Genomic DNA, 16,727 nt, shown 5'->3' with positions numbered 1-16,727 from the left:
GTCTGAGGAACATGGGCTCAGGGTCTGGGGGGTTCCTGACACTCCTGTTTGAGACAGCCCACGTGCAATTACCAGTAATGTTCTCAAACTATAGTTAGGGGGTGACTTTTTTGGGAGTGAGGGGTGATGGCGAATTCTCTCTTTGCTCTTATCACAGCTGGGTTTGAGAATGAGATTCAGATTTCTACTGTAATTCATTAATATTATTCTAAAGAGATGTTAGCTGTTCAATTAAACCTACAAGAAAAGAGCCCCTCATGTTTCCTTGGTAAACAGAGAGGTTTTAGTGACAGCATCTGAGCCATGATGTCCTGCTGGGAGATGGGCAAGGAGAATTACCTCCTCTCTGCCCTCCAAGAAATTTTGGATTGTGTGATCTGCTAACACACTTCCATCGGTACTGCCGTATCACGAGCAGGTCTGCAACTCTGCTGACATAACAGCTCACTTGTAACACACCCATCTCATAGGAGAAAGTCCCTCTGTCAGCCAGGGACAGGCAGCTGAAAGGATTAAGGCGTTTGGGACTGCCACACCACACTGCTGTCCAGATGCCAGGAAGATCCTGTTGCATCCGACGCGCTGAGCAGGAGCCCACGCATCCTTTCCCTCCAGCTGCAGGATGCCTGCGTGAACCATGCCGCTCCCCTGCATTACACCATGCAGAGTACTCGCTTCCTGAGCTGCTGTGAGATGATTTAATCCAGCACACATCCAAACAGGAATGTGACCATCAGCCCTCATATTGCACAGCAATGCCCCGATCCTCTGGTTCACCCCAGTGCTGCCCACGCAGGCAGATTTCTACTGGGTAGAAATGGTAAGGGCAGGTTTTGCGTTTCTTCTTCATTTGTGGAAGTGGAGTCTGGGTGCAGGAAGGGGTGGGCATCCAGAGAAAAAGCCCTGCAAGAGCCAGCTCCTATGGGACGATGCCTGCTTCTTTAAGTGATGTTTTTGGCCTTCCAACACCTCGATGGGACATGGTGCTCAGGGACATGGTGCTCAGGCAGCACTGGGCATCAGCTGTGCCCATGGAGAGCAATGTTTCCACGTCACCAACCAGACAGGGCACGCCACGTGCCGTTCACCCGGTACGATCAGATACAGTTGTCAAGTGCCATTCAGCCCTTTTACAGCTGCCAAGGACTGCATAAATAATAATTAGTGCCTGAAGTTCTTAATTGCCTCTTAGTGCCAAAAGTCTAAATCAATAAAAACTGGAATGCTGCAGATGTAGCGTGTGATGTCACCCAGCCAAAAGAAAGAAGAAAAATGTGATGCTTTAACGGCTATTTATTACCTAAAGATTCTGGCTAACACAGGCAGGATAAATTCAGAGCTGCTGGGGACTCCTTCAATCTTTTTTCCTGAAAGTGTGCAAATGCACGCTCAGTTCTGGAAGGTGTTTCTCTAAGTGTAGGTGTTAGTGTGGGTGGAAATCCCAAGCTGCCATTTTATGGAAATCCCACTTGAATTATAAATGCTCCAAGAATTCCTCAAAGCAATGGAAATTTCAGTTTCAGGATGGTCATTGTCAGATATCAGGGGTTTGATCCAGGATGCTGAAATTTAACTTCAAGCCTCAAAACTCTGCTTCCTGTCACAGAATTTTATTCCTTTTTCACCTGCTATACTGCTCCCATATTTTAGTGGTGCAGAGCAGTGTATAATACGGGAAACAAGGAACAAATATCATATACCACTGCAGTAATCAGATGATAAGAAAATGTGTAAGAGAGGGATCTTGGTGCCTTCCACCCCCACGCCCAAGAGTAGAAACCAGCAGCCTCTAACAGAAATTGGCCCTTTGTCCCTCTGTAAATGAGATGACATTTCCCTCACCAGCATTTTTCAAGAGCAGCACTTGCACATGCAAGCAGTGCTCATTTTAACATCCCAATGCCCTCCTAGGGCAAAAAGGCATTAAGCAAACATCAAAATCTAAAAAATGAACCCAGCCGTTCACAGCATGCTGGTCCCATATGCCCCATTTCTTCTGTGGAGCACAGTCAGCTGGGGTGACCAGGAGACCCCAAAATCACAGGAACCTGACCCATACTGTTGCCTGGCTGATACCAGCCTTGATGGCACCCCTGCAAAGAGGTGCAAGAGCCGAGTGAGCAGAGTGGAAACACCTCCACCCGTGAGACATTACAGATCCCACAGCACACAGGGCTAACATTGCAGCCACTTGCAGAATAGCCAAAAAAAAAAGGTGCTGGTGGCAGCGTTACCTGTGCCGGAGGATGGCGGTGTGACAGAGCCCGGGCTGTCATCTTCTGGCTCCGACACCGTCACGGTGGGCACCACCTCATGGCTTGGCTTCAGGCCGGTTTCGGGCTGAGTGGGACTTGCCTCTTTGCTGGCAGCTTCCCCGGTGCTGGGTATCTCGGTCAGCGTGATCTTGACAGGGGTTGTCACCAGCGAGGCACTGTGCTGGTCCCCAGACCTTTTATCTTCAAGAGGGGCTTGCTCTTCGGGAGCCTTTGTGCCCTCCAAAGTCGGCGTCCTCTGAGGTTCGGTAGCGTGGCTGGACCCGGTGGGTGCTCCCCGGTACTCATCGATCCGGTCCGGGCTCTCATCTTCCGAGTCTGGCTCATGTTTTTCTTGGTATTTTATTTCTTCTGATCTACTTATGTCCATGTATTTATAACCTTCTACTTTCATGGGATCTGCTAAGGTTTTGTCAACTTCGGTAGACTCTGCAGGAGTCATCTCTATTCCCGAATCGGAGCTAAACAAGCCGCGGGACTCGAACCCAGTCACGTCTTGAACAGGATGCCCCAGCGTGTTAAACCCCTCCGTGCTGCCCGAGCAGGGAATGGGGCTGTTTTCCTGCTGGTAGATCCCTGTGAAGTAGGTGCTGTCCCGGGGAGTGGTGTAGTGGACGTCGGAGATCAGAGAGGTGTAGAAGGAGCTGTCGGCCCCGTTGGCGGCGCTGGAGCTGTAGTCAAAGAGGTGTGACGAGGCCATGACACCTAAAGCAAACACAGAAAAACGACACAGTGAGGAGACGAGAGCCGTCAGTCTTTCTGCAAAGCCACACGTGCCCACTGCTGATGTTAGACTGAGTTTGTGCACCAGGCTTGGGTTTGCTTGCAAGCTTTTTGGGGCTGTCACTTACTCTGCCTTCGGGCAATACAGTGCACATCTGGCAGACGAGGCTTCCAGCTGCTGCTGCATCTTAAATAGCTATAGCAAGCCTTAAAACTGCTAGGAGAAACCCTATATGGGACTGAATCCTTCCTCTCAGCTCCAACATCCCAGCGAGCTGAGCAATGACCGTGCTGGTAAAGACCCCAAGTCCTCCAGCTCACCCCTTTTCCGCAGGGCATGATCAGCCTGACCACGTTGTTCCTGGCCAATGCTTGCCCAGCCTGTGCATAAAAATCTCCGGTGATGGCAACCCCACAGCCTCCCTCACCTTCTGGCCCAACTTCTGCTCATCACCCTGCAAGAGATATGGAGCTCCTGGCCCACTCCATGTGTCCCTGGTCTGCCAAGCACAAGGCAACGTTCACAGCAATCCTAAGGGATGCTGCAGCAGCTGCAAAGCCAGAAGCCGTAAAATATCAGCAAGAAAGCTCCAGAGCTTCTTGCACGTGTTTATTTTCTTTCTCTTTGCACATGCATAACAACACCACCCTTAAATACAGTTGCAACTACTTCTGTCCCACTGCACTCCGTGCATTAGGCACGTGCAGCTCATACACTGAGCCCTGAACAATATTTTTTCCTTAGCACGACTCAGCATCCAACCACAGGCTTTATTTCATTGCACAGCCCTGCTGAATTTCACACGCACAGTCCCAGCACTGCACAAAGGAGGAATGACCAGCTCCTTCACGTGTGTGTTCGTGCTGCTCAGTGCTGTGATGACTTGCAAGCAGCACGCAGTTCCTCCTCCCCAGGCTGCCTTTGCAGCTGGAATGGCATGCTCCCCCTTTTGCGAAGGGAAACCTGGCAGCATAGAGAAAATGTAACCTGAAAGTGCCGTGCCTCACTTTTTAGCCTGCCTACCCTACCTGTGGGCCCATCGCCACCGACTTCAGGTGCTGGGGTGCTGCTGGTCCCCCCCAGCCCTCACCACTCAGCTGCCACCACGCGCTTTGCCTTCTGACCATTACAGAGCACTGCATTGAATTTCTTACAGAAATTAAGCCAAGATCTTGTTATAGAGCAGTGAGGGTCATTGCAGAGACTTTTCCTATGCAAGTGGAAGTTCTTTCCTTTCCACCCAGGTAACTTTGCATTTACCTGCTCTAAACACCTCCCTCCATCTCCCTGCTAGCTCCCTCAGGGCTGCACGAACCCTGTGCAGCTTGCTCCTGTCTTCACTGCTCAGGCCGATCAGCAGAGAGCACAAAAACAAAGCATAAACAGAAAAACAGTGGAAAACCCCAAGAAATGAGGGCTAAGGGGGGCTGCCCAGCACCCCATCAGGTCCTACCTGAGCTCATTTGGTGCCTTGAAAGGACAGCTCATCCACACAGAACACCAAAAACATTTCAAAACCATCAGTAAGCAGAAAGGGACAGGTTATTTTTCTTGCTCGTATCTTTCTTGCTGAGCTAGCCTTTTTGAAAATTATCCATAAACAGGTCTGGGTTTTCACAAATGTGTTGGTTAGCTGAAATTATCTGAGGCATTGTTTATGCCAACATATTTCAGGCTGTGAATTGCTGACTGCAGCCTATCCGTGCCTGTTGCTGCCAGTATGTGCTGTTTGTAATTTACTGTTTGTACGGGGTGAGTGGCTGCCTAAATCATGAGGTTTCAGGGCTGCTCTTTCATCAGCTGGTTCCTCGGTGCCTTCTGGGGCTGACCCAAAGCCCACCGAGTTCACTGGGAAAAAACAAATCCCACTGATTTTGTGTGGCTTGGGATCAGCTCAAGATGGCTGGGCAATACTTGGTGCTCTGGGTGCTCACAAAAAACTCACCAGCACAGCACCAGCACCAAGCATAAAACCTTTTCTACAAACATCCCGAGATTGCTAGCAAGGAGTAGGCACAAAATTAGTCAAAGGGAATTGAAGTTGCCTCCAAACCAGCATTCACAGATGCTGCTTGCAGCTTTCGTTTAGGCTTTATCTGCAGTATGAAGGTGCCAGAAGCATGGGCTGTTGGAGCACTTGGCAATGCTGATGGACAGAGCAGAGAAAGGGTTTGGGAAGTGTCTGTGTCAGGTGCTTCATCGCAGGAGTCACAGCAAGCCAGGGCTGCTCGCAGGACAGCCACTGTCACACGGACAGCCTATGAAAACGTCATCCTGGTCTTGGCTGCTCCTGAGCAGAAAGGAAAAAATACGCCTGCAATGGTCTCTGAAAGAAACATCACAGTTACTAATGGCAGGAAAAGGCATGCTACAGATTTTATCCAACACAAGAGTAGACTTAAAATAGACTCAATCATAACCCTTTTTTTTTTTTCTTCATTGCAGCGGGTTTGCAACCACTGGTGAAACGATAGATGTGTTTCTTTCTGGGGTTCGGGGCAAAGAGTTCAAGGGTGTGCGAGTGTGTCCTTGCACACGCGTGAGCAGGGAGGGCTCGCGTCAGCAGAACGGATCGGTCCTGGCTCTCAAGGCAACTGCAGAGTCAAAAGCTCTAAGACAGCTGAAAGTGCCTAATTACGAGGATTTAATGCAACTCCGTATTTCCACAGGGAATGATTTAAAGCCATCGGTAAAAATGCCTCTCAGTGGTGAAGTGTGAATACATCAGCTATTAGGCTGGCTATTAAAGACACGGAAACCTGCAATAGCTGAGCATATTTTTGCTGAAGAATGGTGTGCTCAGAGCCCGGTGATTCAGCAATGCCCTCCCCGATTTTAAGTTTATTTAGTTCAATATCCGTGGGAAGGAGAAGCCTTGAATAGCACTGCTGACGGGTGGCAGTATCGGCTCTGAAGTTACCCTTGTTACAAAAGGTTTTTTTTTAAAAACTGCACGTCCCTCAAATGTGCCCAAAAACTTGCCTGCCAATTCAGGTAAAGCAAAGCTATTCAGTGCTGAGAGCAGCCGCCGTGTTTGCTTGTAACACAAGCCCTCGGGAACTAATTTCACTTCCTGCAGGCAGCGAAGCAGTAATGGTCTGGTTCAACCACTCTGAGCACAGCTGAGATCTCAGTTAGTTGCACGCATTTTCATCAACTGTAAAGAATTCTTTTTTTTTTTTTTGGAAAATGATTGTTTTCTTTCCTCGGAATAAGAAATTGAATGCTCCAGAAGTCCTCCCCTACAGCGTTAGATTTAGAGTTTAGCAATTGACACGCTAAAACAAAATTAAGAAATCACTGGCTCCACACAGAGTAATTCTTAATTTAAGGAAGGGAGCTGAAAGCCGGCTGGGATCAATGAAAGCTGAGGTGCTCCGGCACACTGGAAGAAGAAATCAAGAAGTTAGATGACGTTAACAGACAAAAAAAAAACAGCTAATTTAAATGAGAATGATTTTTTCCCCAAAAAAATAGAGTACTCTCAGTCTTCTTCAAATTGATCACTTCCAAGAATCATGTTTGATTTCCTGAAGTCACCTGGATGCCGAGCAGTCCCCGCGTTGACCTGCCTTTCCTAACCACCGCACACAGCCCCAAGGACCTTCGGTGGCATGGACAGACCGACGTGGGACATGGCACTTGGCAACCCTGCAATGCAAGGTTCAGTGCTTATTGTGCCAGTGGTTCGGTCAGAATTGTTCATTTCTCAGAAGAGGAGAGGGGGAACTGGTCTTTAATTAGCTGATGCTATTTTTACAGCCTGGAGCTGCACCAAGAAGCCGAAGGATCTTCAGGTGCACTTTGAGGAGTCGAGGTTCCTGCGACCTTTCCCATTTAAAAGCAGAACAGTGTCAGCAAGAGGCTTCCAGCAAATTCCCGTAGGTCTTTTAAACAGTTGGCTCTGACTTTTGCTGTGGATATTGAGCCTCAGGAGCAGGGGCTCCAGCTCTGCCCCATGCCCACGCGGATCACAGCCTCCTTGCACCGAGGTCCCTCCATCCCCTTTGGGCAGCCCCCGACCTGGGGCAACTTCTGAACTAGGGACAATAACGCACAAAGTCCCATGAAGAAGGGGACCGCTGCTGTCAAACTCATCCAAACGATGTCAGGTCTCTCAGGCCAGGTGCCACAGCCGGGTCCCAGCACCTTTCGGTGTCATGCAGAGGCTTCAGACAACCGAGCTGCCAAAACCACGCCATATTTTCCAGCACGGTGACTCTGCTCTGCTCCAAGACTCCCAAAGGCAGCACAGAGCTCAGGGATATGCTGTGACTTCCCTTCGGCACTCAGCCTAAAGCCTGGCTCTTAATTGGATACCCAATATTGTCTTAGAGGCTCAAGGAGATGGCTGAGCGCTTCACAGAATCACAGAATTGAAGGGGTTGGAAGGGACCTCGAAAGATCATCGGGTCCAACCCCCCTGCCAAAGCAGGCTCCTTAGAGCAGGCTGCCCAGGTAGGTGTCCAGACGGGCCTTGAATATCTCCAGAGAAGGAGACCCCACAACCTCAGTGGGCAGCCTGTCCCAGTGCTCCGTCACCCTCACCGTGAAGTTCTTCCGCATGTTGGTGCGGAACTGCCTGTGCTCCATCTTGTGGCCATTACCCCTTGTCCTGTCCCCACAAACCACTGAAAAGAGGTTGGCCAAATCCCTCTGTCTCCCACACCTCAGGTATTTATACACATTGATGAGATCCCCTCTCAGTCTTCTTTTCTCCAGGCTGAACAGGCCCAGGTCTCGCAGCCTTTCTTCATAGGGAAGATGCTCCAGGCCCCGTATCATCTTTGTGGCCCTCCGCTGGACTCTTTCCAGGAGAGACTCTTTCCTTTGCCGACCTTTTTGTTGTACCATTGCCCTCTCTCCTCAAAAAAATGACTTCATACCAAGGCTGACTTTGTCCAACACCAGGGACCCGTCACAGGCTCTCAGTGCACCCCCAGTCCCTTTGCCAGACCTTGCCCCCACATGAACGCCTGCACCCAGAAAGCAAATCCTTGCTCAAGCTCCTCTCTCACATCAGAGAGATCTTCCTGCTTTCTTCCAAACACACAACAGAAGTAGCTGTTAGGCAGTCCTGCCTCTTCTGTACCAACCTTACAATTTTGGCATCAGCTGCAAGCCACAAGCCTGTGTTTGACCTTTGCTGCTTCTTATTCCTAATGCTTCCTTGCAAAAAAAATAAAATAAAGAGGATAAGACTTCCCCTATTCTTTTGACCCTCATATATGATGGTTTCTTAAAAAAAAAAAAAATCTATCTACCTCCATTTTTCAAATTTATATTCCTATGTTCTCCTGTGTAGAATTTCTGTACAGATGTTCAATGTTTCATCACTTTCCCCCATCTTGCAGTACCCAGACAGACTGGTAGTCCCAAGTCTCTCTCCAAATTCAAAGCACACACCATCATCTTAGATCCAGACGCAGCTGCTTCTCCCTCTCTGCTTGGTTTCAAGTCCAACCTCAAGCCTCAGGAAAGCTGTGGAGATTTCCAGATGCCCTTCACTGGTCCTGCTCCCAGCAGGACACCGCAGTGGCAGACATCCCTCATGCCCGTGCCAAATCACACAAAGCTTTGAAGTGGGCTGGGTACCCCTGGGGATGTCTGAGCGCACCACTTGGGAGCCACACGCTCGGTTTTTACGTGACCCTTCTCTACGAAATTCTAACCCAAGACACTTCAGTGTCCAGGCAAACCTCACAAACACTTGGGTGCTTGCAGGCCAGTTCAAACAGAGCATGAAACCCAAATTTCTGAGAGCTCTTCTATCACCGTGCCGTGGATAACTCTTAAATCAGCCTGGATTGGCCTTCATGGATAGCCCGAGCCAGCTGCCAGCCCCGAGCTGTGCTACCTGGAGATGCTGCAGGTGAGGAGCTCAGAGGGCTCCTTGCGGCCCAGCTTCCCCCAAGCACAGGCGGTGCCGGCCGTCCCCAGCTGCCAGGAGATGGTGCTCTTTCTTCTAGCTCAGGGTCTGCAAAGCCAGCGTGCAGGTTGGCAACTTCTCTTCCTCCAAAGCTCTCCTGACGCGGGAAGAACACAGCTCTGCAGGGCACGGCGTTTGCAAACGTGAGTGGCCGCCTTCTGAAAGTCATTTTGGGACTCCTTTGCATCACAGGCGCTACAAAAAAACTGGATGTACCAGAAGGATGCATGCTCCTATTCTATTAGTACTTCCCCTGGCTCTCTGCATGGGTCCTGGGAGGGGGTCAGGGCATCAGCTGGGCAAGTGGCTTGTCCTCAGCCCCACATCCCGCAGCAGCCCAGAGGAAGGCACACGGAGAAGCAGCTGGCAATTCCTGCACAGGTAGGAGGGCAAAAGGACAGGGTGGAGAGTGGAAACAAAACCCCAAACCAACCAAACAGAAAACCCCGCAGGCTTAATTCTATTTACATTCCAGTTACTCCCCTGAATTCATTGGCACCACTTCGGATTCATTCAGTCTAAGATGGAAAGCAAGTCCTAAACTCAAAGAAATTGGTTTGGTGATGCTGAACGTCCTCAGCCCCCACGGACACCCACCGAGCTCGCTGGTGGCGCTCAGCGGGTGCCCCAAAGCCTTGCAAAGCGAACCCACGGCAGATGATTCAGCAGTTCCCATCCCCACGTGCCCTCCAGGCTTTCTGCTTCAATAAATAGCTTCAGAGAGCTCCCATTCAACCTAGCAGTAAAAACCTTCACTGAAGTCCCTGACGACCCTCCTCAGTACTCTGGGCAGCATGAAAAATGAGAAACACTGAAAAAAAGAACCTTTAGAGTAGCATAAAACCAGTTTAAAAGCTCACATGGTTGCATGTGTTCCTGCTAGAAGCAGAGCTGCACCAGATCTTCACAATAGACAGACCAGGATACAAATACCATTTTGTAATTTTTAACAAAAAATCTGCTTCAGGAAGAAAAAAAGACACGGATTGCTGCAGTAGTACCATGGGGAGTGACATGACTGGTCGGTAGGGTTCAGTGACACTGAGGCACTGCCTAAGACGCTATCAAATGCGCTTTGCTAAGGCTTATTAAAGCCCACTAATAAGAATAATCCATTCTTATTTCACTGGACTCACATTTCCCCTGCAAGATCAAACTCCACCGAGTCCCACAACAACAATCTTCCGAGCACGAAGTGAATTAGCACCTAAATCATGCTTTCCAAAAGGCTTGAAACGAAGCCCAATTCCCTCTAGAGCACTAGCCGCAGAAATATCTGAAAATCTGGATGCGTTTGGCCAAGTCTCATTTCTCTACAAGCTCTCAAATACTGAAATTCCATTTCAGACATGACAGAGGGACTTCAGCTCTTCACTGCTTTTATCCCCAGGCAGTCGGTGGATCACCAAACCCAGACCAGGTCGTCCCTGGATGGCCTTGCGGAGACCCCTGTCCCCTGGCCAGCCCCAGCCCCAGGCACCTTCTGCACCCCCAGCCCCGCTGTGCTGGCTCCCAGTTTCTGACAGATCCAGCTTCCCTCAGCTGCCCTAAGGCAAGCCACAGCAGTGCGGCTGCAGATTCAGACTCTGCCTGGAAAACACAGAAATGCCCATACTGGCTGCTTTTGATGCTGCAATAAAACTGCGACAGAATTCGTTGCCCTACAGCTTGAGGCTTTTCTACAGCTAGGGAAAGAGGGCTTGGTGGCAGGGGGGTAAGAGCTGGCACTGGAGAAGGGCTTGTGCTGAAACACGAGTCTTTAAGGCAGAATATGATACACACTGCTGGGTTTTCACTCAGACCCAACTGCAACATCTCACGGAAATCCCGCTATTAAAAATGAAGAAGAAGAGGAAGAAAGGAACATCTTGCACTTGGGCTTGGCTCCCTGTGCTCCAAGGCTGCGGCCAGCCCAGCAGCACAAATCCTGCAGGGAGACAGAGTGACGGCTGCAACAAAGTTCAGCTGTAAAGAAATCACTGAGAGCTCTCGAGAGGAAAATTAACTTTGCAGCAACGCATAACACCCCCAGCGATGTGTCAGGCAAGATAATTCGGGGAGAAATCCAGCTGGCAGGCACCGAGGGCTGGGGCAAGGCAGGAGCAATGCCACAAAAGGCAGGAGAGAGAAACCTGCAAGAAACTCCCTGGGCAGAGAAGCACGAGGCCCTGGGAGCCAGCAAAGAGCATCAGAAGACAAGACGTTATGAGCCACAAATCAGGATCAAGTCTAATTTTCCACGGAAATCTAGGTCCGAGAGGACACAGCAGCATGAGGCTGATGCAGGCAAAGAGCTGGGGCTCAAGAAGCCCCCTCCTATTGTCTTTTCACCCAAAGTTTTCCCATCTCAACATGACCTGTGCCAGGAAGACCAGAGGACCGGTGCATGCTGGCTCCTGGTGGCTTCTTGTATTGGCAGCAACAGATGTGTTAGGAGAAAAGACAGTAGAGCCCCAGCTAGGATCCAGACTCTATAACAGCAAGGACTGAAGGTATAACATACGAGCAGCATCAGAAAAGACTCAAAAAGAGACACTGCAGAGGTTCTGCTGAGGCAGGGGAGGCAGCAGGATCTGATCCAAGCACTAACGTGGTTTCCTTCTCCGTTAAGTGATTTCCTCCTGTTTCTAGAAGGTGGGAGAACCCCGGGTACGTCTGAAAGTCAATCAAAAAGTTATCAAAAGTGTATTAAAAGTTAAAGCTCTCACAGCAGCGCAGAATATGGGGCAGAGCCACTGCAGTCATAAATCATCATCAACCTGCTGGCTCCAGCTTATGCTTAAGGAGGATCGGGCCAGATGTGCTATAACTAATGCTATAAATGTCCTCGCCTTCAAGGTCTCTCCTGTACTTACCTGCCACCGTGGCTCTTCTCCTGCAAAAGATGAGTTTATGCCAAGCAGAGACGGGAAGAATCCTCCCAGACATCTCACTTCCCTGAAGGACATTTTCAGAGACTTATCCCATCCTTTGCTCTACTTCATCGAAGAGCCGATAGGACTACAAACCCGATACAGCTACAAACCCCTCCATTTCCTGACTGCGAATACGTGGCACCTGGAGACCCCACCAATATTTGCCCACCCAGGAGACCAACATCAAGTTTGAAGTCTGTATTTTGAGTGGAGGCATAATGGTGATTTTGGGGGAGCACTGGGAAGTTGGTCTGCCCCCTTCCCTGAAAGCCCAGGGGAAGCTCCTGCTCCTTCCTTAGCTTCCTGGCAGCTTCCATCTCTTTTCATTCGTAAAGCCTGAAGTCCTGCGAGGGTGACGTGGACCTCTGCGGTGAGCTGGTGAGCTCAAGATGCTGGCTTTCAGCTTCCACGGATAGCTTGGATGTCCCCTCGGCTCCCTGCTCCCGGAGATGCTCACGGGCAGGGAGGAAAGGAGCAGCTCCTCTCCCCTCTGCGGGCTCACCTGGGGTAAGAGCAGGGCAGGGACGGGGCAGACGCTTTGCTGTAGGGCAGGCAGCTGCCAGTCACTGCTTTTCTGGAAGAGATCAAAAGCAGAGGCAAAGCCGTGCCTCTGCTGCTGGCAGGGAGACGCAGCTCCCTGTGATCAGTCGGTGGCTAAATCACAGCCTTCTGCGGATTTAGGGACAGCAGAGGCTGCGCTGCTGAAAGCTTTCGAGGTCGTGGCACAGCAACCTCGATTCAAACCATCCATTTGCTGGGACGGGTGCTGTTAAAGCAGGACGGAGGCAGCAGCTGGACAGCAGAGCCAGGACCAGCCTCTCCACACTGTGTTCAGCAGCACAGCCTGGTGTTGGGCTTTGCAAGCAAAAAAATGAGGATAATTACCCAGATTGTGATGCCTTGCATAGCTTTCGCAGAGTCCCTGCCACGTGGGAGTTGCTGGCTGCCAGGTGACTGCGGAAGCTGCAGGGAAAGGCAGGGGCAGAGACCTCTCCTCCTGCTCTCCTCCTTGGCCCCATCTCTGATCCGTGTGCTGAAGCTGCTCCTGTGGTTATTGCACACCTCAACTGCAAGTTTTCTATTAAAAGCCGCAATGAAAACTTTGCTTTTTCAGCCAAAAAGAGCCTCCAAAGCATGTCCCATCCCCCAGGGGAAGGTCCAAGACACCAAACCTGAAAACGTCCCGCTTTGCTCCCAACCTGACCTCAGAAGCAGCAGAAAGCACTGAGAGTTTCCTCTTCAGCCTGGGAAGGGTTCAGCTCCTAAACTATCGGGAGCTTTTGAGAGAAGTTACACCGGTAAGTCCTGAATGCTATGGGTGCAGAGGCACCTATACCCATAGGTTACAAGCGATGTTAAACAGAAAGAGCAAGTATGGCAAGAAGGCTTTGTTTTTAATGCCGTGTTTTCAGAGAGATGGAAGTGTAAGGCCAGAAGACTTCACGGTGAGCAAAGCACTGCGTCCTCTGGGGAAAGCCCATTTTGGGAGTCTACCAGAGCGAGCGAGCCAAAGGGCACTTGGAAGAGCAGCACACGATTACTAAGATTAAGCACTAGGTTGTGCTAAAAAAAATCATCTAATAGCCTTCTTGGCTACAAGCTTGGTGTTAGGAAGCAAAGGAAATGTAGTGGCTGGGGGGTAGCCCACTTTCTCTTGTATTTTCAGCATCCAATCCTCCCTGGTAGGCAACTCTTAAAATACGTATGGAAAATGGGTTAAATGGGCAAAACGGTAATGAGGGAATTAAGGCATTAGGGAGGCAAAAGGCAGCCCAGGAACAGACAGCAAGAGAAATACGAGCTGATGGAAGCTGTTGCGTCTCTGCAGCATGAAATAGAGAAGGTTCCACACAGGGACGGGGCAAGGAGAAGGGACTCCAGTACCTGGCCATAGCTTCTCCTCTGGCACAAATGAACCAGAAGCTGGGTACTTTTGTGGGTTTCTTCACTTAGGAAAAGCACAGAAAGGTGCTGAGAAGCTACAGGAGGAAGAAATGCTGACGGCATAAGAACTGGAGGGCAGGACACCTGGGACCAGCGTGGAGGAGGGAATGAAGGAGATAGATTTATATTGTAGAGGGGAAGGATGGGGAGAGCAGGATCAGTCTATAAATACTCACAAGGTACCGACTTTGGTGAAGGGAGGAATTAGTCACAGCCTTAGAGGTTGGGAGGAAAAAGCAAGAGCTTGAAGTTAAGATATAAAATTAGGCTACGTGTCAGGGTGTATTTCTTGATGGAAAGGAGTTGATGAGCAGGACAGGGAGCACAGGGTGTGCCCAGGCTCCTGCCTCACACTACATCACGGATGGATGGATGGATAGATGGATGGATGGATGGATGGATCTTAGCAGGGAACAAACTGCTCTGCACCAGGAGCAGGTTGCAGATGTCTGTGTGGCACCACTGTGGCTGGCCCAATTTTGCCTCTTGTACAGCAGCACTGGAGTTGAAAGCTGGGCAAACAAGAGACGCTTTGGTCTGCCAGGAGAGAAAATTAAATGGAAGTAATTCTGCTTAGTAACAAGCTGTAACAGATTTTTTAATGATTTTTTTTCAGTCATACAAGAAGACAAACCAATAAAAAAATCATTCTAAGTCAAATCAATTTAATTTGACCTGAGGCTAAATGTCACAGATCTGGTTTACAGCAAACCCCCTTTGAACCGTGCACCAGGGACCCTCCTGGAAGCACACAAAATGCAGCACACGTGCCATCGACTTCCCTGCCCCTCCTGGGCTGCAGCTCCCTTCAGAGCCAACGGAGAAGCATCTTTCAGCTTCTTCCCTAACTTCTTCCCAAGTCCAGCCGCTTAGGGCTAGCACCCGCACGACCAAAGATCGCAGGCAGTCCTAAATCACGCTCAGAGCCATTTTAGCTCCCAGCGTTTTGGATTTGAGCCCACGACATTATTCACCACCCCATATAGTTGCTATAGTAACACCATATTGGGTATTATTAGAAATCACCGTCCCCAAATTCCATATATTGAAGGGGTTGTGCAGCAGGAGCCATCTTTGCGTGCACAGCTTTCCCTTTCCCTCCCAACACCGCTGGTGGATGCGGTGCATTAACCGGGCTCTCTCCTACCCCAGCAAATTCAGCTGCAGCCCTGGGCTGTGCAATCCAAACAGCAGCGTGCACCCCGCTTCTAGTTGGTCTCACTTCCTCAGCACAACTTGTTTACACATTTCCTAGGAGTGAATGAAGAAAATACGCTCCAATTTAAATGCAGACAACGGGTTGTTGGTTTGTTGTTTTTTTAAGCACAGGCAAACAAGGAAAACCTGCGCCGTTCCACTCTGCTGTTCACAGGACTTCACAGCACGACCTTGCGGAGATTAAAGGCGCAGTAGACTTTTCTGAACGTTTCCCGTTTGGTAACAAGAACTACCAACATTTTTTTTCTGCAGTTTAATGCCAAAACAGTGCACATTCCTTAAGAAATGTGAAATTAAGCCAGTACGGGGCTGAGGATGGACAGAGAGGACTTGACTGGGGAAGAACCAGGCTGCACCTTGCTGTAGGACAAATATCACTACATTGCTCCACTAAGCTCCTCCTCCAAGAAGCAAGCTGTATTTTGTATTTAACTGCTGGAATTCAGTCAATTAGGCAATGGCTTTCCACAATAAATTAGAGATTTCACTGTAGAAGGGCAGGCCTCAGAGTAACGCACTAACAACGCTGCAGTGGTCACAGTGGGAGGTGCAGGCTGATCCCGGTCCCCCCTCCACCCTCCCAGCTGCCTCCTGGGGTCACCACTCTTCCCAGCACCAGGGGTCTCCCACTGCATCAGGGACCCCAGTGAGACTGATGGGGCGTGGGAGCCCTGGACACTCACCTTGACAAAACCAAGCTATTTCATTTCAATTTTAGATTCTAGCTTTTCAGTTTACAAACTCTCATTGGCATCCATTCTGCTCCAGATTAGGAAGTTAAAAAACAACAACAACAAAAAATAGCATTGTTTATAAGCACCTTTTTATCCAAACACCACCCAGCTCAGGTGCAGCATCTCCTCCTAGCCCCGAGGCCAGCAGACATCCCCACACCACCGTGGGGACACAACACAGAAAGGGCTTCTGAGGGCTGCGCAGCTCCCAGCTTAATCTGAAACAGCCCGAAGACAGTAACTGATATTTTGCTCCTTTAAAAATTGGTAACCAAAAAGAGGAGAGGCTGCGCGGAGAGTATTTCCAATGGGCTATTTATACCACGACTGGCTCAGCTTTCCCTTACCCTGAAGCCATTTAACACTGTTTCGCCTTCGTGTGGATGAGCATTCAGGTCTGTCACTAAGGCACTCACAACATATGGGCAGACTCTTCATTTTTAGCGTTTTCATCCACTTGAACACATCAGATAAAGGCTCCGGGACTCTAGGCCTGCTTTTGACCAAGACAAGCGTAAATAGGCATTCCGGGGAGATTTCTGTCCGCACGCCCTGGACACAAAGGAACGTGTCCCCAGGCTGCCAACCCAACTCCCAAACCAAAGGCTGGACTGGCAACATGCACCAGCCTCCAAGCCCTCCAAGAAGGGGAAAAAAAGCAATGGGAACATAGGATGAGAGAGGTAAAGAGGCAGAGACTGAAGTATGAGATGGGGATGAGAAGTTTTAGACATGCATACCTGTCTCTAGGCAGTTTGAAGGTTCCTACACCCAAGCTGTGTTTCCCTCATTCATGCTTACCCATCACGTGTTGCTGGGACACTATTTTTAACCACGTACAGAAACACACTAGGAGCCTTTCTCACTTCCATTTTGGAGGTAGGGCCAGGCACTTCCCAGGCACAAGGCAAACCTCTTTTTAGATTAAATACAGGAAAACTATCAGAGCAAGCCCAATGCCTAAGAATAAATAACTCTGTTCCTGCGGAG

General features: G+C 49.8%; 1 protein-coding gene across 1 annotated transcript in view; it reads right to left on the bottom strand.

The window, feature by feature from the left end:
* Positions 1–16,727, bottom strand: part of RTN1 (reticulon 1) — a 108,816-nt gene that overhangs the window by 47,539 nt on the left and 44,550 nt on the right. Inside the window, 1 exon segment of the mRNA XM_013183018.3 lies at positions 2,235–2,978. Coding sequence (XP_013038472.3) covers positions 2,235–2,978 — 744 coding nt within the window.

The sequence above is a fragment of the Anser cygnoides genome, chromosome 5 (genome assembly GCF_040182565.1).
Source record: "Anser cygnoides isolate HZ-2024a breed goose chromosome 5, Taihu_goose_T2T_genome, whole genome shotgun sequence".
NCBI lineage: Eukaryota > Metazoa > Chordata > Aves > Anseriformes > Anatidae > Anser > Anser cygnoides.
This window is presented reverse-complemented; position numbering and strand designations above follow the sequence as displayed.